This window comes from Liolophura sinensis, chromosome 6 (assembly GCF_032854445.1).
Source record: "Liolophura sinensis isolate JHLJ2023 chromosome 6, CUHK_Ljap_v2, whole genome shotgun sequence".
NCBI lineage: Eukaryota > Metazoa > Mollusca > Polyplacophora > Chitonida > Chitonidae > Liolophura > Liolophura sinensis.
The window spans coordinates 34624899-34647969 of record NC_088300.1 but is presented as its reverse complement, the minus strand read 5'-3'; the positions used below and the strand labels follow the sequence as shown (position 1 = coordinate 34647969).

Genomic DNA, 23071 nt, shown 5'->3' with positions numbered 1-23071 from the left:
TTCAATAAATGACATGATCATGCAAAATATCGGTATCTATTGTCGTGGCTGATATCTGCCCAAGTTGTGATGAAAGATTGATAGAGGGTACAGCCGGCTCGTGTGGACTGAGGGACGATAACTGTATCTCAATGACCCGGAAGTAATCTTAAACACATGGCGGCTGTGACAACGCGAAGCCGTTGAATATTGTGTGATAATTATCGTGATAACGCTTACGATTTTAAGGACATTTGGAATCGAAATGAGTTTCGCGGGGTACAAGGAAAGCATTGAACCTGGTGACACCGTTATTCTTCATATTGGCTTTGCTAATATGCTGACAATAACAGTGAAGCCGGGAGAAACACACCAAACCCGTTACGGTGCACTACGGCATTCTGATCTAATCGGTGTCAAGTATGGTTCGAAAATCCAGTGCCCGAAAGGCTGGCTGTACGTCTTACATCCTACCCCAGAGCTGTGGACTGTCAACTTACCTCATCGCACTCAGATTCTGTACACCCCTGATATCAGTTTGGTGACATACCAACTAGACATCAAACCAGGCAGTGTTGTTGTTGAATCAGGTTACTATCCCAATCGACAAATGCACAATGACAGTAACGTCGCGAATCTTTCTGGCCATGCTGGCATCATTGGTTGCAGCATGAGAAACTAGCCATTGGGACAAATACAATATTTGTGTATCTCTAGTTCATCTGGATGGACTCGGTGTATTTATATTTTATAGTTCAAGCACACTGACTGTTAGTTGAGCAGTTATTGGATGTTCGTCACCTTTCAAACATAGACTCTCGTCTCTGACTACGTTGAGCACCCGTGAATATGTGGTATCCATAAATTCCTCAACCAACAGTCTTTGTACTCAGAATATGCATTTTAATATTATGAGATTCATAGTGTTAAAGATGATGTTGATGGACTGATGTTTCTTAATCCTACATGCCTCGTTTGTTGTAGGACAGCAGAATCCTACAATAATCCATTTACATAGACTAGTGTCAGAGCTCTGCTTTCTCACACCTCACTCACTGATCTTGTGTGTCCTGCAGAAGTACAGACCTGCGCCAATATGAAAGTTTTGACAACCTCGTGCACCTTCTTTCATTGGGAGTCTGCCAACCTAGAAAACCATTGCCCCGCGTTAAAGCGAAATGAGGCGGTAATGGTGGGCTTTGTTTACTTGACTTTCTGTTTGGCTAGAACAATCAATGTGATGTGATCAACATATGTTGGTATGTTGGTTTGGAAGCAGAAGTTGCATAGCATTGTTTATGATCAACTCAAACTTTAATGTAGGGGGGATCACTATCGAGGCCATCAGGCTCCTAAGCAATGACAGTGATGCGACCAAAAGTGTAGCTCCCATATTTCTACGGTGCATATTTGTGTTGGTCCTTACTATTGCAGGAGACACATGCTAAGTGCATAAAATGAGATGCAGCAGAACTCTGACACTATCCAACTACGATAAATCATACACGGTGAAGGTATCCTTCTCCATTAGCTTGCAAACAAAAACTGGTTTCATCGCTTATAAAACTGGCGGCCACCAGTAAAGATAAACGAGGGAGGCATGAAACAACTTGCAGATGTATCTTTTTTTGATTTGATTGTTGTCATTATAAAATGGTGGTGAAGACAGAAGCATGACAGACTAGCTGATTGGTTCAGTGCATTATTTTAAAACACATGTATTGACATTTGAATCATTATTTCTCACAAAGCATGGCATAAGTGACCAGAACAGGTAAAGTTAGGCGGCTGGGGGAATTTTTGTGTATTACCTGGTAGACCTGTATCGCAGATGTTCATTGTGAAAAAATTTTCTTCAGTAAATGTACATCATATTCTATGATGCGACCTCATGTCTTTATTATTTCATCAACATGTATCATTCTAATCTGCATGGTTTATTTTTTTTCACACATTTACATGTTTACATTTTCTGTCTGCCATTATAACATACAGCTTTAATCTTTCTGATTTAACCTAGTGACATAAAAAGAAGGTCAGGAGGCAAGTTTTCATGCCATGAGTTAGAACCCAATTTGGATTGCAGCTGTAGCAATTGTGTGGAACATTTTTTTTTTTTTTTGGAAACCTGAGCCCTCCATGTCACAGTATCAGAATTTAAAATAGTACACACAGTTTTCTGCTGGAAATCCACCATGAATTGGAGAGTGGAGATTGCTGCAGCGTGGATGTTGTTTGGATGTGCATACATGAGTAATACTGCCTTCTGATGTTTTCTTTCATATGTTACTTGTTTTGCCCTTTGGTCAGGTCAAACTAAAGACTTTAAGGATGGTACTTGTTGCTGCCCACTGCTGTCGGCAGTGAGAGGTTAGAGTAATGAAATTTAGGGTTGGTTGGTCCAGTGTCAGTATAATGTGACTTGGTTGGGTGTCATGTCTGGTGTCTTCAGTGTGATGGTTACTTCAGTGATCGCAGGACTTCGGCTGCATGGGCATGGACTGCCACAAGAACACATAGTACATGAATATGTACATGCACCTAATGATTTCTCTTCGTGATTTGCCTGAAAATGTAATAAGTATGAATGAAAATGTAATAAGTATGAATGAAAATGTAATAAGTATGACATAATACCCCAAGCACACACATTCTCACTATGCAAGGTTCAGAGATTTTTTATTGATGTTAAAAAGAATTTTTTTTCTAGGTTTCTTTAGAAGGTTCAGCTGGATTTGATGCAAGATTCAGTATCAAAAGCAGAATTTTGGGACATTTAGAGTGTTATATGCCTCTAAATATGCACTTCATGGCATGAAATTTTTTTTTGACAGGAACCGGAAGTGCATCTTTGTCACATTCCATCATCCGCTCAGTGCTACCTACTGGGCATCTACATACATTTGAATTTCACGAGGAGCGAGCCAAAAAAGCCGAGGAAGAGTTCATACAGCATGGTCTGAAGGAACATGTGACAGTGTACCATCGAGATGTCTGTGAGCGTGGGTTTGATCTTAGTGGTGTGGCTGATGCTGTTTTCCTAGATTTACCGCGTCCCTGGTTGGCCATAGAAAGTGCAAAACAAGCGCTGAAAACAACAGGTTTGTGAAAAGTTCTTCACTTCAGTTAAATTAAATTGACTTTTTTTTTTTTTAATTCTTAAGAATTAAACCTGCTCTAATCCTTGAGCATACATGTAAAACATCTACTCCAAAAGCATGATAGCTTGTTGGATGAAGCACATGTCAGAATGTTCCTAATCTGTTCCTAACTACTGATGGACATCATTCACAGCTGATACATATGTGCAAATGTGGCCAACTTCATTCCATATAAAGGTACTGTGCCCAGTCACCTGATCAACATAGGATCTTTATGTGCAAAGCATTTAAATGTCAGAAACTGTTAAAAATGGGCCTCGGTGTTAGATTTAATAAACTAGTTTGGTGTTTTGATTTAGTTCAGTATAGTAGCTCGTGTGGGGCAGCTTACTTGCATTCAGTAAGTCTTCTCAGTGAAGAGGCAATAGACAAAAAAGTCATGGAAATCCGTCCTGCAACAAGAAGGCACATAACATGCGCTCTAAGGGCTCTTTTCATGTCATACTCAGATTGTCACTCTCATTGCATACTCAGATTGTCGCCCTTATGGCATACTCAGATTGTCGCCCTTATGGCATACTCAGAATGTCGCTCTCATGGCATACTCAGATTGTCGCTCTCTGGGCATACTCAGAATGTCGCTCTCATGGCATACTCAGAATGTCGCTCTCATGGCATACTCAGATTGTCGCCCTTATGGCATACTCAGATTGTCACTCTCTTGGCATACTCAGATTGTCGCTCTCTTGGCATACTCAGATTGTCGCTCTCTTGGCATACTCAGAATGTCGCTCTCATGGCATACTCAGATTGTCGCTCTCTTGGCATACTCAGATTGTCCCTCTCATGGCATACTCAGATTGTCGCCCTTACGGCATACTCAGATTGTCGCTCTCTTGGCATACTCAGATTGTTGCCCTCATGGCATACTCAGATTGTTGCCCTCATGACATACTCAGATTGTCACTCTCATGGCATACTCAGATTGTCGCCCTCATGGCATACTCAGATTGTCGCTCTCATGGCATACTCAGATTGTCGCCCTCATGACATACTCAGATTGTCGCTCTCATGGCATACACAGATTGTTGCCCTCATGACACGATATGCTGATCCCTGTTAGCGTTATGAAAAATTCAAATACAGTGCTCTCATAGCCAATAAATATAGAGGGTGTATTTCACAATGTCAGATACTCACCCTTATATCTTCAAGCAGTGAGATACTTTGCATTCAGTATTTGTATTTAGCCAGAGAAACTGATTACTGGCCGCATTGCTGGATTTGTCTCTCGTGGTACACAGGAGTGGTGAGGTAATTGTCTCCCCTTGTTGGCTATGGCTGGATATATGGTTGGATAGGGCATGATGATTATTGATTCTATCTTCACAGTTTTTGTTCCTATTTTATTGTGACAGAAAATAATTATTAACCTTATTAATCTTGTACAGCAAATAGATGTCTTCTTCTGGGCAGAGGGCTTATAATTGAAGAGAGCCAGGTCTTAATGAATGTAGTAGCAAGTTCAAATCCAGCTCTCACTGCTTCACCTGCAGCCTTATACCAGGAGGGTTGTCATTTACCTGCTGATGTGTGGTGGTTTCCCCTGTGCCCTGCCTGGTTTCCTCCACTCAAAAACCTGATCATGTGTGCCTGATATTTCTTTAGTATGGCATAGAATGGCATAGTCTGCAAAGACTTGAGACTTCTAATGTTACATATGCAGATTTTGTTTATACATTGAATGTATTGAAAGTATTATATATGTAATTTTGTATGTGTGTAAATTTTCGCGGTTTGTATCACAAATACTAGTATCGTGTGTAACCTGGTTCAAACCTTGTTCTTGAAATAATGTAAAGTTATTTACTTGTTATATTTTAGGTGGTAGAATCTGTTCCTTTTCCCCCTGCATTGAACAAGTTCAGAGAACATCAGAGACTTTGAAAAGCCATGGCTTTTACAACCTGTTGACATTGGAGTGTTTACAAAGAAACTTTGATGTGAAAACAATCAATCTAGCCATTCCAAATTTAGGTTTTGATTCTGAAAACAAAAAAGAACAGTCTGAAACTTCATCTGAAGTAGGGAACAAAGATGATTGTGCAATGGGACCAGGAGATGCCAAAAAAGCAAAGACGTCTGATGATAGTAGCAAAGATAGCCACAACATGCCTTCTGAAGACTGTAGCGGGGAACCTCTGGATGAAATTACTGGACAGGAAGACACATCTTCTGAAGGGGCGATGAAATCAAAAAACTCAAAGAAAGTTCGCAGAGGGAGACCAACAAATCCTCATCAGTATTATCTAAATATCATTGGAAAGAAAGATAAGAAGACATTTTCATTCAAATCTGCCGTGGTGCCTCCACAAATGGCTGGACATACTGGTTATTTGACTTTTGCCTCTTTGTATGCGGTTGATACATAAAATGTTATTTCATTTTATGTGCTATTATTTCTGCTGATTGTACCATCAGATGAACTCTGATTACTGGATTTGCTTCGCGTGTTTCACAAATTTTTTTTATAAATAAAATGTGAAAATAGCCAGGTGAATATACATGTGTGTACCGCTCCACAGAATATTTTGTGTCATCATAATTTCATTTAAAGAGGCTATACTGGAAATTCTTGGGAAAAGATTGATCAGCACAAATCTGTTTGAATTTTCCCTAGTGTTTTAAAATGTCCGAAATAATTACCTTTCACAAAATATAATGAATAATAATAGAGATTTTTTACCAAGAATCTCTGGTACAGCCTATTTAAGTGTGTCATAATCTGTGTGGATCTCTATTTATTTATTTATTTATTTGATTGATGTTACGCAATACTCAAAAATATTTCACCGACACAACGGCAGCCAACATTGTGATAGGAGGAAACCCATGGCCATCCCAAAGCTGCTAACAGACCTTCTCACAGAGGCCCCACTGTGGATCTCAATACTTCTTCTTTTTTTAAAGAGAGTCTACTTATCAATGAAGCCAGTTGTTCAAATGTGTTTCATGTTTATGGCTATCATTCAGAAGTTTGGTTCAGTTCCGATCGGTGGGCCCATCTCAAGTTGCATGGGTTTGCCTGGTTGCTGTCTGCTATGTCCTGTTTCCACCACCCAGAAAACTGACCATATTCACATAGGTGTATTATTCTTACTGAGGTGTGAATGAAATAAATGATTCCTCACAATATAAATGATGATTATCGCAGTGTAAGCGCTTGGGGTTGTGATGTGAGAAGACCTTCTATTACATACACCACGAAATGGAGATAGAAGTATCTTTTATTCCCGCATATATGAGATCAAGGGGGACAACTTTGTGTTGCCCGGAAGTGACCTTCGCACATGGTGGCGGTGAGAACGAAGGTTGTTATGTTTTTCCTTGAAAGACTATTATACACATTAGAATGAGCTTTTGGGGCCATAAGAAAGTCATTGAGGTCGGCGACACCGTTGTTCTCTACTTTAGTACGACAAGCATGCTGGCAATGGCGGTAAAACGAGGTGAAATTCTGCAGACCCGGCTAGGAGAGCTGCCTCACTCCAGCCTGATAGGTGCCCAGTACGGCTCTAAAATCGAGTGTCCAAAGGGCTTTGTGCACGTCCTACACGCGACACCTGAACTCTGGGCTGCTAACCTACCCCACCGCTACAGAGTTTTGGGAAACCCGGACATAAGCTTAATATCCTTGCAACTAGATCTCAAGCCAGGTTCTGTTGTCGTTGAATCAGGTGAAAGTACATAATCTATTAAGAGGTTGTCTCCCCTGTCTATGCTTGTACTCCGGGCACATCTGACGCCCATCTGCCCCGACGTCCGTTAATTTTTGTTTGACTTTGTGTATTGTCATTTTTGGCAAGTGGATCGGCTTGCAAATTAAAGGACAAAATCAGTCAGCGTTTCATCAGATGGTAGCTAGAGTCAGTCAGCGTTTCATCCGATGGTACAGGCCTAGTCAATCAGGCTGTCAAATAAGAGGGCAGAGTCAATAAGCCTTCAGGTATTAGGGCAGATTCAATCAGCTTTTTAAATCACACGGTAGAGTCAATCAGCGTGTCAAATTAGAAGTCAGAGTGAAATAACCACTGGAGTTAGTGGGTATAGTGAATCAGACTTTTGAGTTGGGAGAGCTGAGTGAATCATCCACATAAATTTAAGCTTATAGAGAGCAATGTGAGTTTAACACATCTATTTTAAAGTCAGTGGTTTAGATACTGCATGGAGCAGAATTTCCCAGATGCTTACATCAAAAATCGCACTGAAATTCTCAAATTGTTTATGGGGATATTGAAAGTGGTGGGATGGGAGAGGGGTTAGTCACCAGCTGTTAATTTGTACATTTTATTTATTTATTTATTTGATTGGTGTTTTACATGGTACTCAAGAATATTTCACTTATATGACGACGGCCAGCATTATGTTGGGTGGAAACCGAGCAGAGCCTGGAGGAAACCCACAACCATCCGCAGGTTGCCTGCAAATCTTCCCACGTAGCACCAAAGAGGAAGCCAGCTTAATTTGTAAATTCTTTCTTACATTTTTTGAATTCACATGGGCCATTTACCTGCATGGGTCATCATTAAAACATTTCTTTTTTGGGACTAACTCCAGCCCAATCAGAAAAAAGAGGTTAGGTCAGCAGGGAATTTTTTTTATTGTAGCTATTAGCGGCTAATGAAAAAGATAGATGGACTTTAAATAAATTGAATCGAGTTAAAAAATGCCAAAGGTATTTCATCAGAAGGCCTGTTAAAACTTTTTGGAGGGTCAGTTGGGTTAGCCCAACAAACTATTTTTTTAGATTTTTAATGATGGCTTTGGTACCTTACTTTCTGTCAGGTTCCAAATATATTTTATCTTACATTGCATTAAAGACCTGAAGTTTTCATATACATGTATTGATGTCATGTGGCAACTGTTTTAAAAGTTCTTAAAAGCACATGTATGTATTATCTTGATGATGCACAAAGACTTTATGATGATGTTGTTTGTCTCTGCAGGAACTGCAATCACGATATTGTCTCGCGCCCTAATCAGAACAATACAGCCTGACGGTCACCTCCATTTGTTTGAAAATGACAAAGAGCAAGCAGTAAAGTTACAAGAAGAATTTAAACATCACCGTGTTAATGGTCATGTGACTGTAGAACAGCGGGATGTCAGCCAGCAAGGATTTGGTCTCACCGATGTGGCTGATGCTGTCATTATCGATGTTGATCAGCCGTGGCTGGTTGTGGGCAATTCCAAACAGGCTCTGAAAACGCAAGGTCTGTGTAATGATGTTTGAGATATTATGCTGTTTTTTTTCTTTCTCTTTCTGTTTCTCCCTGACAAATTTTATTCAACTTGTCCAAAAACTGTTTCCACCTCCACACATCTGTTAACACTTCTGTCTTCACTCTTGGCATTTAAACACTGTGCTTTCTTCAAACAAATGCAAAACTGCACATAAAAACATAAAGCTCTAAGACTTGTGCTGATATGCTTAATTTTGTCCCAAAAATATTTCAGAAACATCATGAATAGTTTGTCAGTTTTTGGTAGATAATCCGATGTTACTTAATCCTAAGCAAAGAAAGAAATTTAGTGTTTAAAAGTGATACAGTTTTCTGAGATTGTTGTTTTTTTGTATTTTGAAACTTCTGGTGCATTGACTAAGGTCACTTGTCTTACATCTTAATTGAATGGTCTGGAGGGGTAAAAATTTGTTGTGATACGTAGAAGTTTTTACTTACTGGTAGTGTAACATTAGCAGTTTCACATTTGCGTTTTATAGGGTGCATAACGTGTCTTGATCTGGCTGTAACATTTCTGTCGTCAACAGTCACACGCTAACTCTAGCAACACAGGTAAATGTGTGCAGTATGAAGGGGAAAAAAAGTGAAAATAAGATATCCATTTATATATTCATTTGATTGGTGTTTAATGGCATAGTCAGAGTTTTTCAGTTATATGGTGGTATGAGGATTATGATTGTTTTTGTTGTAATTTCTTTTCAGGAGGTAGGTTTTGCTCATTTTCACTCAGCATTGAGCAAACCCAGAAAACTTGTGAGGCTTTGAAACAGCACGGCTTTTACGATATCCGTACTATCGAATGTACGGAGAAGAGTTGTGAAGTTAAAATAAACCATATGAGCATTCCCTATCTGGGTTTTGAACACAAGACTGAAAACCCTGGGAAGCCATTAAAGAGGGAGGTGAAACATGAGAAAGACTGTCCCGAAGAGGCCAAGAAAGTTAAAATTGATGGAGAATACCTACTAGTAGCCGAGAGAGATGGTAGTATGGCTACAGGGAAGGGAGATAACTCCGGCGCCCCAGAGAGCGATATCATTTGTGAAACAGAGGGTGAACAGGAAGTACCTGCTGACATCTTGGGTGAAGAGTGTCCAGAAATAGTGGAAGAGGCGAGCAATAAAAAAGGAAAAACTCGTGAATATTATTTAGACTTAATTGGCGTGAAAGAAGCAAGAACTTTTTCTTTTCAGTCAGAATCGGCACTGACCCGTAGAGGGCACACTGGGTTTTTGACATTTGCTACACTTTATCCCGTGGACACTTGAATTCAGCAGATTTCCCCCTAATCATTCTTTTTAATTACATTTGATCCCAAACCCCATGTACATGCAGGTTGAAATCAATAATGGAACCACTAATTCACCTTCTTTTGCTACAAACGTATTCAGTAAATATTTTTGAGAAACGAAAAAAAATTATTAATTTTGTTGGCTGCTGTTATTTTTTTGTGTACTTTAGCTGATATTCCGTGTTATTATTTGACTGTGTTTGCTATTGCAATTACAATCAGAGCGGCCCCAGAGCATGGCGGCGGCGGGGGTAGATTTACAAATAAGGATAGCAGAGTATGTTGAAGGGTATATTGCGTATCGATTGTTTATCGGAAAAACTGTAGTGTTTTTTAAACACCCGCCAGTAATAACGGGTCATGGGAAGACGTTATGCATTGTTTGTCAGCACGTTTTGAACGTTTTGACATTACCACTATATCAGTACAGAACGGCTTTATTCAAACTCAGTTTACCAGACAGAGTTTGTCTCCGCCACCGATGGTCATACCGCCTAAAGATTGTACCACACACAGCTAACGACTATTGATAACACTTTTTTTTATCTCAGACTTCCAACCAGAAAATGTCTGTCTGGGGCATTTTGATGAAGTTTCAGATGAACCATAACGAAAGTTGAATAACAGTTCATTGCAACTCTTCTAAAATGGCCACACCGCGATTGCACACAGTTGAAACCAGCTAGTCGTAGATTTCTGACACTGTCAAAAAACCACAGCGGACCGAGTACAACTAACCTTATTCCTCAACTTTTTCACATATGAAAGAGTAAATTTCAGTGCAATTTACGCACATTTATAATTAGATTTCGGAGACAAAACTACATTGGTTGGATTGGCTAATTTCAGGGCTAAACAAAAAGTATGATCTTCTTAGTCAACACAGAATAAAGCCTTAAGAATACGTTTGAATTAACACCTTGCAAACATGCGAAAAGTTTTATGAATTACAGTAGCGCCGATTTAGGTTTAGTCACATTGTTATTTCACCATATACGAGCGCTTACGACCCGATGCATGCAACAGACAGACTGACTGGAGTTGGCCTCCCGTGAGTGAGTGAGTGCTTGGGTTTTAACGTCGTACTCAACAATTTTTCAGTCCTATGACGAAGATGGCCTCCCGTCACTGTGTGCTGAGCTTTAGAAGTACAAAATTTGCGAACGTTTTGTTTTTATTTCATCACTATTTTATGAACACCACATTAAACGTTTTAAGTAGGATCATTCTGTGTATTTTGATCGTGCGGCCTGATTTTCTGCTATTCTTTCTGCAAGGATGGGTGTATCTCCGTGGTCCGAAAATCTGGTTACATTTTAGGTTTTCGAACAGCGTTTTTTAAACAAAAAATGAAGAAATCGCCGAATGTCCATAAATTCTGACTCGTCTTAATCGATAGGGCATTGTTGTACCATCTACCTACGAGCATGGGAAACGAGTTTACTGGCCCTGTTGGCGGAAGTGCTCAGCGGGAAAAGTTTGTGTCCACTCAAACCGAATAATGCAAGTATTTCAATGGGACTCACTATGTACAGCCAACCTGTTGCTGTTACGGATTGACTACAGTATCAAAGAGTTCCAACGATCATCCCGGATGTATTGCTACGGATATTTTAAACAGTTCAAAACCTTCAGGGCGATCTACGAACTTTCCCGGTCCAGAACGGCTCAAGTCATCACTCTGTCAACTGACAGAAGGCTCTCCACGGATCGCGAAGAACCGTGCATGATCCGGGTGGTCTGAGACCATCTATAGCCAAGGGGCCGGTTTCATGAAGCCCACTTATATAGTGTTAAGTAACCCTTAGCTATGTGCACTTTATATATCTCCAACATACGTTGTCATAGTACGTTAGGGCTTACTTACTTAGATGAGCTTCATGAAACCGGTCTCTTGTGTTGGTGGTGTTTGAGAAACCCAAAAGCCAGTGTTGAACAAATCTACAAACTTTCATGAGCAGAACTGTGGACGCTCTAAGCAGCGAAGCCAGTGTAACATATTGTTCTGTTGTTGCTTGGTGACGTAAAAATTTCACGTGCGGAGAAATCATGCTTTAGATCGAGATTTGCATATCATGACATACTCGTATTCACCTGTAAGTCGGTCTTGTTATATCTGAAGAAAATTAGTATAGAGAAGCAGGATTCCACATTACTTGAACTTTATTCCGTGGCTTCTATTAATGAACTGTTGCGCTCGCCAGTCTTTATGAAATCTTAAAAGAAACTACACCAGCTACCAGCACTATTAAACAGGACGGTTCATGTATGTGCATTCTGGAACTCGCAGACCGTTTCACATCATATCCGGATTGAGGTATACAGTGACAAGGTGTGTGTGTGTGTGGAGGAGGTGGAGTGGGGGGGGGGGGGGGGGTGCAGGTGAATTTGACAGGAGAACAGAACATTGGATGGGACTGACCCATGAAGATCAGAAAGCGTTGAGTAGGATTTCCTTGTCTGTAGAGTGGACCGTTGGATGAAATCGATTCGGAGGACCGAACTTTGGATGGTATTCACCTATCAGAGAGAGAGAATGTTACGTGAGATTCACCTGTCAGAATAAAAGGCCGTCTCGACATTCTGCTGACAGGGGAACAGAACATGGGGTGGGATTCATCTGTCAGAAGAACGGAAAGTTGGGTGAGATTCATCTGTCAGGAGAACAGAACGTTGGGTGGGATTCATCTGTCAGAGGAACAGAACGTTACGTGGGATTCACCTATCAGAAGAACAGAACGTTACGTGGGATTCAGACGTTAAGATAGAGGGGTGGATGAGTATATCCCCTGTCGATGGGTGGGATTCATCTGTCATGAGGACACAACGTTACGTGGGATTCATCTGTCAGAAAAGAACGTTGAGTGGGATTCGTATGTTAGGAGGACAGAGCGTGGATGAAATTCACCTATCAGAGGAACCAAATGTTGGGTGGGATTCATCTGTAAGAGGAGAACGTTGAGTGGGATTCATATGTTAGGACGACAGAGCGTTGGGTGGGATTCACCTGTCAGGAGAAAAGAACGTTACCTGGGATTTGCCTGTCAAGAGAAAGATGGTTGGGTGGAATTCATCTGTCAGTAGGATGAAATGTAGTGGGGTTCATTTGTCAGCGAACATTTGAGTTGGTGTTATCTGTCACGAGGACAGCATTGGATTGGATTCATCTGTCAAAAGAACAGAACGTTGCGTGGAATTCATCTGTCAGAACAGAATGTTGAATGGGATTTAGATGTTTGGAGGACAAAGCGTTAGGTAGGATTCATCTATCAGAAGAACAGCATATTAGATGAGGTTCATCTGTAAGGGGAGGAGAATGTTGAGTGGGATTCATCTGTTACAGCGGGGTTGGGTGAGATTCACCTGTCAGGAGAACAGAGCTTGATATTTATCTGTCAGAACAGAACCTTTAGTGAAATTTATATGTTAGGAGAACAGAAGGTTGGGTGTGTGTGTGCAATCACAAATGTGTGTGACAGCACGTGTAATAAGAAATGTGTATATAAAGTAAGGTGTACAAAATAACAAGTGTGTGTAATCACATACGTGGGTAATAAAGTGTGTGTGTAATAACAGATGTATGTAATAACGTTTGTGTGTAATAACTAATGTGTTTAGTACAAATAACAAGTGTGTGTAATCACAAATGTGTGTAATAACAGATGCCTTTCGTGTGAAAGAAATCCTGTTTCACCTGTATGTAATATAATTTATAATACAGAATATGTGTCTGACTTACATCTGCAGTTGGCAAACCTGTAGGGAAAACTTGAAAGAATCTGAGACGGGCCACGTGGAGACTTGCAGTTTGTAAAGTATATACAGGTCTACATTCCAATTAATCTATTAGACGGGTTATTCACAGGGACGGCTGTCGTCGGCTAATTATTTCTTAACTCCCCGCCGAGCTTTCCATTTGGAACTCGGCAAGACATCCGAGACAGAAGCACCGATTGCCAGAAGCCGAGGCAATAAAACAAACAGATAACTATGTTATTTATCTACGAGTAGCGTATAGGCAGGCCAGCGAAGACAACACGATCTGTGTACAAGCTTCCTGTTAGCAACGGACTTCAAACGTCCCTGGCTGTGATGAGGTTGGGGAATGTTACAGCTTTAGCGGTTTTAACGATGTACGAGCGTGGTAAGATGCTGCTTTTTGAAGGTGGTGTATGAGTGAACACTTCCAACTTACAGCAACTTGGACTGGACCGTGTAAAGCTGTGTGTAGCCGACCATCATTTAGCCAAATATTTATCCCATGCAATCATCCATGCTTTTGTGGAGAGCTGTCCCAGCAGGGATATGTACCAGGGAGCAATTATGGAAGACCAACCTACCCAATGGTCGTTTTAAATATCTTTCAATTCCTGAAGTGTTGTGGTATCGGTATAGTTAGGTAGACAAGCGACTTGGTTCTTTGCTTCTTTGATTCTTAAAAAAGCCTCAGAGTTTTATTTGGTCAAGCTCGCGGACACTCTGGATAAACCGTGTCAACCAAGCTGTGTAGCGGAGGTCGACAAACCGACCCCGTCCTCTAGTAGACGAACGCTGATTGGTCACGTCGCCATTGCTATGACAACGCCAGTGGTATTTGTCCTGTGTTGTAATCTATTGTGGATTAGTTTCCATGATGATAAATCCAGGGTAGAAGGTCACGAAGACGCCGGAAATACGGTAAGAAATGTGGGACTGGCAGAGATATTTGCTGGCACTTATACCATCTTGCAAATGTTAACGTATATAGAGTTATCATGCATATATTTTGTACACATACAATTCCAGCCTATCGATAAGCTATAGTGCTTAAATTCGCATTCATCGTTCGAGGAATATGCAAATATTCATTTAAGTGATGGATCAGGAAACCAAAAACATTTCGTAATGACATATAGTTATTTATGAAAGCACATTTTGTAGTTTTCATCATTTGCACGGATAATTATACTTGTACATTTATGTGTTCACTAATAACCATCTCCAAATGTCCAGGTTGTCATTTCCCACATGAAAATATTCTAACTTTGGGAAGCACAGTGATGTTCAAACGCTGAGTAAACAGTTTAGTTCCCTAAACAGGTCTAACAAACCGGCAGATAAAACTAAATACTCTGTAGCTCATACTGAGTGACCCCTTGGGACGGGTTTTCACGTGCAAATATTCCTATGCACATCCGGATTACATTCCGTCATCCTCGTAATGAACTGCTGTACCTAAACTAACCTATAAGAATGCATGGCGAATTAAATATCAAATTAATAATTTATTTACTTGATTTGAGTTTTACATCGTATATATTTCACTTATAAGCAAACTCACTGGAAACTCACGACCACCCGCATGTTACGGCTAGACCTTCCCATCTATACGACAAGAGAGGAAGACAGCATGAGCTGGTTTTGAACTCACAACCACCGCATTTCGGAGAGGCATCTGTCATTGTGCTTTCCATTTGGCCACAGAATTTTGTTATGATTTGTTATCGTCTGTATCTGTTTGATATTCCCGGCGTACTGTTGTACAGGTTACCCTATACATGTATATGAAAACATCTCAAAAGATATATATCCTGGTTCGCTGTGTGAAAAGGTTTAGGAATTCCCACATAGCTGCTCTGTGGAAGCCGGTTAAGGCCTTCATCGTACCATCGTGCCGGATACGATACGATGGAGCAGCGGTGCGATGATGGACTTATTCGAACCTGCAGATGGTCGTGAGTTCCCACGGGCTCTGTCCTCTTTGCAGTCTCACCATAACCCTTTCCACCGTCGTATAAGTAAAATATTCTTGAGTACTGCGCAAAACATCAATCAAATAAATAACTAAATAAATTATGGCCTTTTTCGGCTTCCATACCTCCCGTCTTTCTGGCATACTGACACTCATAACGCGTCCTGATAGACAGATGTATAGACTGACTGTAACTTCAAAGACGGTTCTTTTCATCTCATCATGATGAACTATGACGGTTCAACCAAGCTGCTAGACAAACAGGCTATTAGTTCAACTGGGAAATTGATTACACAGTTAAATGATGGAATTCTCAGTAATTAGACTTGCTACGAGACAGCATGTGAAGTACTGTGGCTTGCGTGCTTATTTGACAGGGCTGTAATATACGGAGGGTCCTGCGCAGTTAAGTTTAAATGCCATAAATATAGTGTGCACGAACGCGAGGTGAAAGATCCCAAACATGTGTGACCAGCTCTACATTATACTATTAAATTACATCAAAGAAAAGCTGTTGTGGTAAAATCAAACTTCATATGGTGAGTGATATTGGTATAAGTATGAACAAACCTACAAGAAGGGGCATAGACAAAATAACAATGCCGGCCATGATGATCCCGAGAAGGGTCGCGTTATATTATGCTGAGAATTCTTCCATATTAAATCTGTCCCCAAAAACTGATCCCTAATATTTATATATTTATTGGATCCCCCGGGGGAACCCACGGTCATCCACAGGTAGCTGGAAGAACTTCCCACATACGTGAGAGGAAGCCAGCTCCTACGCGAATGTAGGCCGGTGATATGTTTGTGTCTTCATCGAATGCATTTAGGGTTTAAGATTTAAATTACATAAAAATGTAATCAAATTCGATCTACACTGACTTAATTTAATAGGGATGTTTCGAGTTGGAACTATATTTTTAACACCTCGGGTAAAGAAGACCCAGTCAACCATAGGACCTCTCAGAAATGTTTGGCAACTATTTTTCATTACACGTTCTATTTAAGATGGCCATCGGAAAAATTTTCACAAAGAGTCATTTAAAGTAAGGCGACCGATGAAGAAAATTAAGTTAGTAAAGGAAAGATGTATCATTTCTGTCTACACAACATGGCGAGACAGATGATCGGTAAATTAATCGGTGAACAGAATTTTCCTAAAATTTTTGACAAATCACTGAATACAGTACGACTTTTTGGTGCCTCAAGCGACAAAAGGGATCGACCTCAATACTCTTCGAATGTACAGGCAAAGAAAAGCTGAGAAAAATTGTTGGCGAACGTGTGATGTCATCTTATAATATTTGTAAGTAATGTAAACTTTACGAATGTCCTATTTTCATTTTCAGACAATGTTGTCCCTGAACATTTCCAAACAACTTCCGGTCAGCGTTGCCGTTCTGGACGAACCGGAAATGGTCCATTCCGGAAAAGCGTCGGAAATCCCAGACTCTTATTTATCGAAAAATTCGCAGAGTCACCAGAAGAATGACAGAGACAGAGCTGGGTCACAACTGTTGAAAGAAAATTCCAGACATGCACCTTTGACTCGAATTAACGAAAACAGGGTGTCAGTGGGTAAACCGCTGGGGCATTCTGGAATCTCCGTTAGTAAGCAAGACAAGAGCTTTTCAACTCCTTCAGCAGTTGTTACCTCTAGCAGCAATAAGCTGCATTATGTAGGAAACACAACCGAAAACCCCCCTCTGATATCTGAACGAGGCGATAAACATAACTTCCCCGAGATGGGAGACGGTAAACAAAGCACCCAAGTTGGTGTTTTGAAGCCCACGAGCAATGTCATGCTCACTGGTCCGAAAATGGGATCTCGACTTGAGAGTAATACCGAAACTCAAAAACTCGAACACAGCAAGAGCGTAAATGACCGGGAACCGCGTAAAATTATCGCTAATGCTGCTGTTGACAGTGCAGGTGCCAGCAGCGACGGTCCCCATTCGTCTTTAGATCAGAGAGCATTAGAACCAAACGCACGAGTTTCCACAGATTTCCGTGAGTTGTCTGGAGAAACAGAAGCAGAAAACCCTAACCAAAGCAAAACAACCAAAACACCCGCTGAAATGAATGATGTAAATATGCAAAACAATGGATCAGGTAAGTTTTATACTAAATTCTCTAGCTATCCTTTTTTGTATGTTTAAACACACTATATCTGAAAGAAGTTTCTCAAGCATGTGTGTTTAACAAAATGGTATTTATTTATTTATGTATTTATTATTTATTTATTTATTTATTTATTTATTTGATTGGCGTTTTTCGCCGTAATCAAGAAAATTTCATTTACACGACGGTGGTCAGAATTATGGTGGAAGAAAACAGGGCAGAGCGTAGGCAACGGAAACACACGACCATCAGAGAGATAGCTAGCAAGAGCTAGACTGTCTTTTTCATATTAGTAATGTCGTCTTCAAGTGAAATTTTAGTTTGCACATGTTGTCGCTTCTATAGTAACAAAACCTTATCTTCAGACTGCACCGATTTCTGCTTCTCTCAGTTACGTTGCCTATACCTATTTATAGACTGAACATAACTACGTGTATGTCCTTCTATATATACATCATTTTATTACTTTAAATTGTAACATCTGTGATTTGTCCTTAAGCCACTGTTTTCTCTTGGCATTTTCACTGGTATATCCTCAGCGTGGACTGAGTGGGGAGCATGTACCGTGAGCTGTGGCACCGGAACACAGGAGAGGTCACGTGCGTGTGGAGCTAACTGTCAACAAGTGGAGTCCAGGGAGTGTTATCTAGATTCCTGTCACGGTATGCAACTTTTATCTTCGTTATCTGTCACGGTATGTAAGTCATCTCCATAATATCATATCTATCACGGCTTGTCTAAGATATCTCCTTACTGTGATATCTGTCACGGTTTGTGTAAGATATCTCCGTAATGTGATATCTGTCATGGTTTGTGTAAGATATCTCCGTAATGTGATACCTGTCACGGTTTGAGCAAGTTATTTAGTTTATGTGATATTTGTTACGGTATGTTCAAGTTATATCTGTAATGTGATAAATATCACGGTTTACATGTCAGGAAGGCTCACATATGTGCAAGTTATATTTGTAATATGATATCAGTCTCGGTATGTGCAAGTTATCTTTGTACTGTGATATGTGTCACGGTATTTGGAAGTTAATTGTTCATAATCTGATATCTGTCTCGCAAATGCAGTTTATCCCAGTAGTCTGATACCTGTCAGGGTATGTACGAGTTATCTCCGTATTGTGATGTCTGTCATGGTATGGTAAGTTATAATCGTAATGTGATATCTGTCAGAGTATGTACAAAGTTTTCTCCGTTATGTGATATCTGTCACGGTATGCGTTTGAAGTGTTCTCCGTAAAGTCGTGCCTGTTATGGTTTGTGAAAATTATCTCCCTTATGTGATACCCGTCAGGATGTGTACAAATTATCTCCGTTATGTGATACCTGTCAGGATGTGTACAGATTATCTCCGTTATGTGATATGTGTATGTACAAGTTATCTTGGTAATGTGATACCGTCACAGGATGTTCAAGTTACCGTCATAATAACTACCAAAGGGCAATATTTTAATATATATGGCGCTTTTGTCACCTTATTCAGAAATTTCATTTCGAAGTATTATGTATTCCATTCAGAAATTAATGTTCCAAACTTGTAGAATTTAAGGAGCTCTGCATATGGACAGCTTTCTTAACATGCGTCAATTCCTTTTATTAAAATGTCCACCTTGAAAGCCCATTTGCAGTTTGAGGCTAAACTGATTTTTGGTTTCTAAACCGAAATTGTGTGCTCAGATGTGACTAAAACTCCAGTTTTTTTCTGATTTACCCTATATTAACTTTCAAACCATCAAGCCCTACATTTTTTTTTTTTGGCTTGCGTTAAACTTCATCATCCAGTACATCACCAATGAATTCTTTTCTTCCTTGGACAAAGAAACTATTCGCTCGCCATATTCAGCATTCGCTTTGTTTCAATGTTGCTTTGTGGATTTAGATAAATGGTAACATTTTCGCTCTTATTTCTTTAAGCAGATAAAACAGCGAGTCATTCCAAATCTATTGTCAGTCACACAAAACAGTGGGCCCGACCCCTGGCAGTGGTTGGATACACGAAAAGGAAATCTAAGATGAAGAATATGGTTTTAAGGGGATCGGAACCATTTTTACGCCCAAAAGCTGAGATTTTTTGCTGTTGTAAACTTGTATGTGTTATCCCACATCCTGAACTGCATTTTAGAAAGTAAAAACTAAGCGCTTCATATACCCTTTAAGCGAAATCTTTTCTTTCTTTCAGGAATTATGAGAGGAGTGCATTTTTCTGATGTAAAGGTACAAGAAGAATTTGATTTCAATGACCCAACACTGAGTCCTTCAGAAGTACCGAAACAAACATATTTAGATACAGGTAAGTCGAACTCGACTTGGGTTAAATTCAAAACACTGTGCACTGATCAAACTATAAGCCTGTCATATAACGTTATTACTCATATGTTGTAATTTCTCAGGCGTATACAGTACCATGTATCGTTATGCCTGTACCTATGTCGAATTAAGAATTTATGAAAATGGCAAAAATGTTTAATAAATGGTAATTATAAACATTGAATATTTGATCGGTAGCTGTTGGTAACTATGACCGTTACTTCGAAACCTGCTGACAACAGTTAGGTCGTGGTTTGAACCGTTTGTTAATGACTACATACCTTCCACCAGTATGATGTATAAATCTATACCTCACATGTAGAAAAGCTCATCAGTGGCTTACCAAAGGTTGGTAGTTTATCAAGGATACTCCGATTTCCTCCACCCGTAAAACTGACCGTCATTGTATATCAGGGGAAAGAAACTAATGGTTCACACACGGAGAGTGTATGATGTTAAACAGGAATCTAATCGATTCTTAAAACGCCAATCAAATAAACAAAGTGAAATTAAAATTTAATGTATTTAATTGTATTTAATTAGTAGAAACGGACGCCTGTGAAATGTGGTCAACTTGTAAGGATGAGTACCTCCAGAGATACATGACCCATCTCTCCGAACTGGCCAACTGCCCTTGCTTCTACCCGTATAACCTAGAGAACAACAACAACGTTTGGGACGACAACAGAAGACGCTATTATCAGTGGGTGGAGGTGAACTCAACAGAAGAGAAACTGAGCGTGTATCGCCCAGGGGCCTACAAGTGTATACGCTCCCTTCTCTTCCCGGGGGCCCCCACCCTGGCCGCCCAAGTGTGTTGTTACACGCACAACCTGCAGCTGGTGACCCGCGGGCGGAACGCCGGCACACCCAACCTGATAAGTCCCCAGATATCCTGGGAGCTCCACTACAAGATAGACATACTTCCATGGGTGATCTGCAAGGGCGACTGGACCAGGTAGAGTTGAAATGATGAAGATGCTAATTCGCTCCATGAGCATTCAAAATCTGCTTATAAACTCCAGGAGCCTGCTCTACAAAGCCTCAAGCGTAGCGTATGTTTTCACTGTATTTTGCCATGGAAATTGCGCCAGCAAAGTTTGCGACTGCTTTGTAGAACAGGCCTCTGGTTGGACCTTGTTGGCACTGTGATCGGCGATCAAACTGGCTTTACCCAGTCTTTATCGGTCGTTTATTGAAGATCAGTTATCTTCCAGCAATACCATGCGCATGTCTGAAGGCCACAGGCGTGAAAGATCGTCAAGAAACTGTCAAAGGTACATGTAGATGACCTACCCGCGCAATCCGTCATGAATACGTTTTCATCCGCCCATCATCCGACTGAATAGGCATGACGTCAAACAACAAAAACAAAACAAATCAAACAAATCACATATAAACGTGTAAATCAAATGGCTTCCTCTCGGCTTTATGACAGGCTTGTTTGTATGTTGAAGCCAGAAAGTGCAGGCACAGTCCAAAATCACTGATTTATTTATTTATTTATTTGTTTGATTGGTGTTTTAGGCCGTACTCAATAATGTTTCACTTATACGACGGCGGCCCAACACCACCTCATTGACACATGCCAGCTGTTAGTCTTGTCCTATAGGAATAACGAGTATTTTAGCTAAAACGGATTTCATTTCAAAGTTACAGTGTTATTTTAATTTGTCTTTCTGGTATCATCCTTTGAGGTGTTCTTGTGCGATGAGCGCAATCATATTTCGGGCGTATTTGCCGAGAGAATGTGTCCAGTGCCAGGTATACTTATTTATTTTTTGCCTTTAGTTTTAATTTTCATTTTACTCTCTTGTGTTTGTTTCCTTTAGGTACAATCAGGTTTTATCTCCGAACAATATGCTAGGCTGTGCAGAGTTCCCGGACGAAGACCAGTTGCTCGAAGAGGTGCAAGAAGCAAGGGACTATTAGTGTCAGGAAGAGCATTTTTCTTTTTATTTTATATACCCCATCATACTTTTTCATATTTAGACATTCGTGTTTACGGATAATCTCCTGTACTGACAAAAGTGGATTGCTTAGTGCCAGGGACAGGTGTTCACCGAGCTTACAGCCATCAGAACTTGTCATAGTGAAGGAGTGAATATGATTCATCGTCACATCGGCTGGATTGGAGCCGATGTGATATGAAGAATTAACATGATTTTGTATTAGCATATATTATTTAGTTCGCTAAATGACATCCATCTTGTACAAAAATACCTATAACTGACCAAGGTCAAGGTTATAGTCCGTTTATAAACCATCATCATCAATAGACAATCATTAATGAAAAATATTTGCAAACTATTCTTCAGCAAATCATATGGCACGAGGATCCACCAGGTTTGCAGACAGAAATTCTAAATTCTTCGTGGACTTCAAAGTATATTATCTAAATATTTAAACATAGTACTGTACTCTGGAATATTTTGTTAAATATTTTTGTTTTTGGTAGAACGTATTTGCAAACCATTTAAGAACCTTATTTTAGGTCGTGGATGTAGCCCTGTTAACCATCATATGTTTATGTGTACAAAAATAATGTTTGTCAGTAATGAACGGCAATAGAGTGTGGTAGCCACAAATACTTTAATCCGTTTTTTAAAATAATTTTTCAAATCAAAAGTGACTCAAAACCAATATTGTTTTGAGCGCCAGAAACCACCAAAACTGGAAATAATGCAATGGTCGTTCGACAGAGATGATTTCATAGATCTTAACTTATTTCAAATTAATCCGCCGACAAGGAAAAGAAAATCTTATGACGTTACATCATGTGGTTTGAATATACCACTTTGACCTCCTTTAAATGCTATCTGCGGTGTAGTAAATAATCTTAAACAAAAATAAAAGCATGTTGGGGACAGTTTAACCTGAATCTTCCAATTTCAATGACTTCGTCTCATCGTTAAAGCCGAACATTTGCACAATTATAGAAAACCTGAAATGTTTCACAAATTAAGGTATATACACTTTTCCTAGCCCGGACGGGTGTAGGAAATAGGCACGGCTGAGGGCTTAATGGTGTATAACTTTATTGACTATTTTTTATTGAATTATTTATTTATTTGATTGGTGTTCAACGCCGTACTCAAGAATATTATATACTTATATACTATACTTATAGGACGGCAGCCGCATTATGGTGGAGAAACCGGGCAGAGCCCGCAGGAAATCCACGACCATCCGCAGGTTGCTGAGAAACCATCCCACGTACGGCCGG

General features: G+C 40.1%; 3 protein-coding genes across 4 annotated transcripts; all 3 read left to right on the top strand.

The window, feature by feature from the left end:
• The first annotated feature begins 171 nt into the window (after window positions 1–171).
• Window positions 172–5632, top strand: LOC135468700 (tRNA (adenine(58)-N(1))-methyltransferase catalytic subunit TRMT61A-like). Its single transcript, XM_064747095.1, has 3 exons — window positions 172–569; window positions 2814–3080; window positions 4965–5632. Exons 1-3 carry the CDS (start codon window positions 245–247, stop codon window positions 5510–5512), a joined length of 1140 nt encoding a protein of 379 aa, XP_064603165.1. The 5' UTR covers window positions 172–244; the 3' UTR covers window positions 5513–5632.
• Window positions 5633–6243: 611 nt separating this feature from the next.
• Window positions 6244–9787, top strand: LOC135468794 (tRNA (adenine(58)-N(1))-methyltransferase catalytic subunit TRMT61A-like). The gene is made up of 3 exons (XM_064747217.1): window positions 6244–6817; window positions 8087–8353; window positions 9086–9787. The coding sequence occupies exons 1-3, from the start codon at window positions 6493–6495 to the stop codon at window positions 9649–9651; spliced, it is 1158 nt and encodes a 385-aa protein (XP_064603287.1). The 5' UTR covers window positions 6244–6492; the 3' UTR covers window positions 9652–9787.
• Window positions 9788–13744: 3957 nt separating this feature from the next.
• Window positions 13745–22943, top strand: LOC135468731 (isthmin-like). 2 transcript variants are annotated; one of them, XM_064747131.1, is made up of 6 exons: window positions 13745–14351; window positions 16758–17520; window positions 18069–18191; window positions 19718–19828; window positions 20392–20803; window positions 21678–22943. In XM_064747131.1, the coding sequence occupies exons 1-6, from the start codon at window positions 14250–14252 to the stop codon at window positions 21775–21777; spliced, it is 1611 nt and encodes a 536-aa protein (XP_064603201.1). In that variant the 5' UTR covers window positions 13745–14249; the 3' UTR covers window positions 21778–22943. The 2 variants fall into 2 exon arrangements, with proteins under 2 accessions (XP_064603201.1, XP_064603200.1); XM_064747130.1 differs by having other exon boundaries at window positions 20389–20803.
• The last annotated feature ends 128 nt before the right edge of the window (window positions 22944–23071 follow it).

Bases quoted from the DNA above. Each gene is read 5' to 3' on its own strand.
- LOC135468700 (XM_064747095.1), top strand. From the start codon at position 245: ATGAGTTTCGCGGGGTACAAGGAAAGCATTGAACCTGGTGACACCGTT. The intron at 570-2,813 runs GTTACTATCCCA...TTTTTTTGACAG, and splicing joins CAGTGTTGTTGTTGAATCAG to GAACCGGAAGTGCATCTTTG. The intron at 3,081-4,964 runs GTTTGTGAAAAG...GTTATATTTTAG, and splicing joins ACAAGCGCTGAAAACAACAG to GTGGTAGAATCTGTTCCTTT.
- LOC135468794 (XM_064747217.1), top strand. From the start codon at position 6,493: ATGAGCTTTTGGGGCCATAAGAAAGTCATTGAGGTCGGCGACACCGTT. The intron at 6,818-8,086 runs GTGAAAGTACAT...TTGTCTCTGCAG, and splicing joins TTCTGTTGTCGTTGAATCAG to GAACTGCAATCACGATATTG. The intron at 8,354-9,085 runs GTCTGTGTAATG...ATTTCTTTTCAG, and splicing joins ACAGGCTCTGAAAACGCAAG to GAGGTAGGTTTTGCTCATTT.
- LOC135468731 (XM_064747130.1), top strand. From the start codon at position 14,250: ATGACAACGCCAGTGGTATTTGTCCTGTGTTGTAATCTATTGTGGATT. The intron at 18,192-19,717 runs GTATGCAACTTT...TCTTTCTTTCAG, and splicing joins TTATCTAGATTCCTGTCACG to GAATTATGAGAGGAGTGCAT. The intron at 19,829-20,388 runs GTAAGTCGAACT...GTATTTAATTAG, and splicing joins ACAAACATATTTAGATACAG to TAGAAACGGACGCCTGTGAA.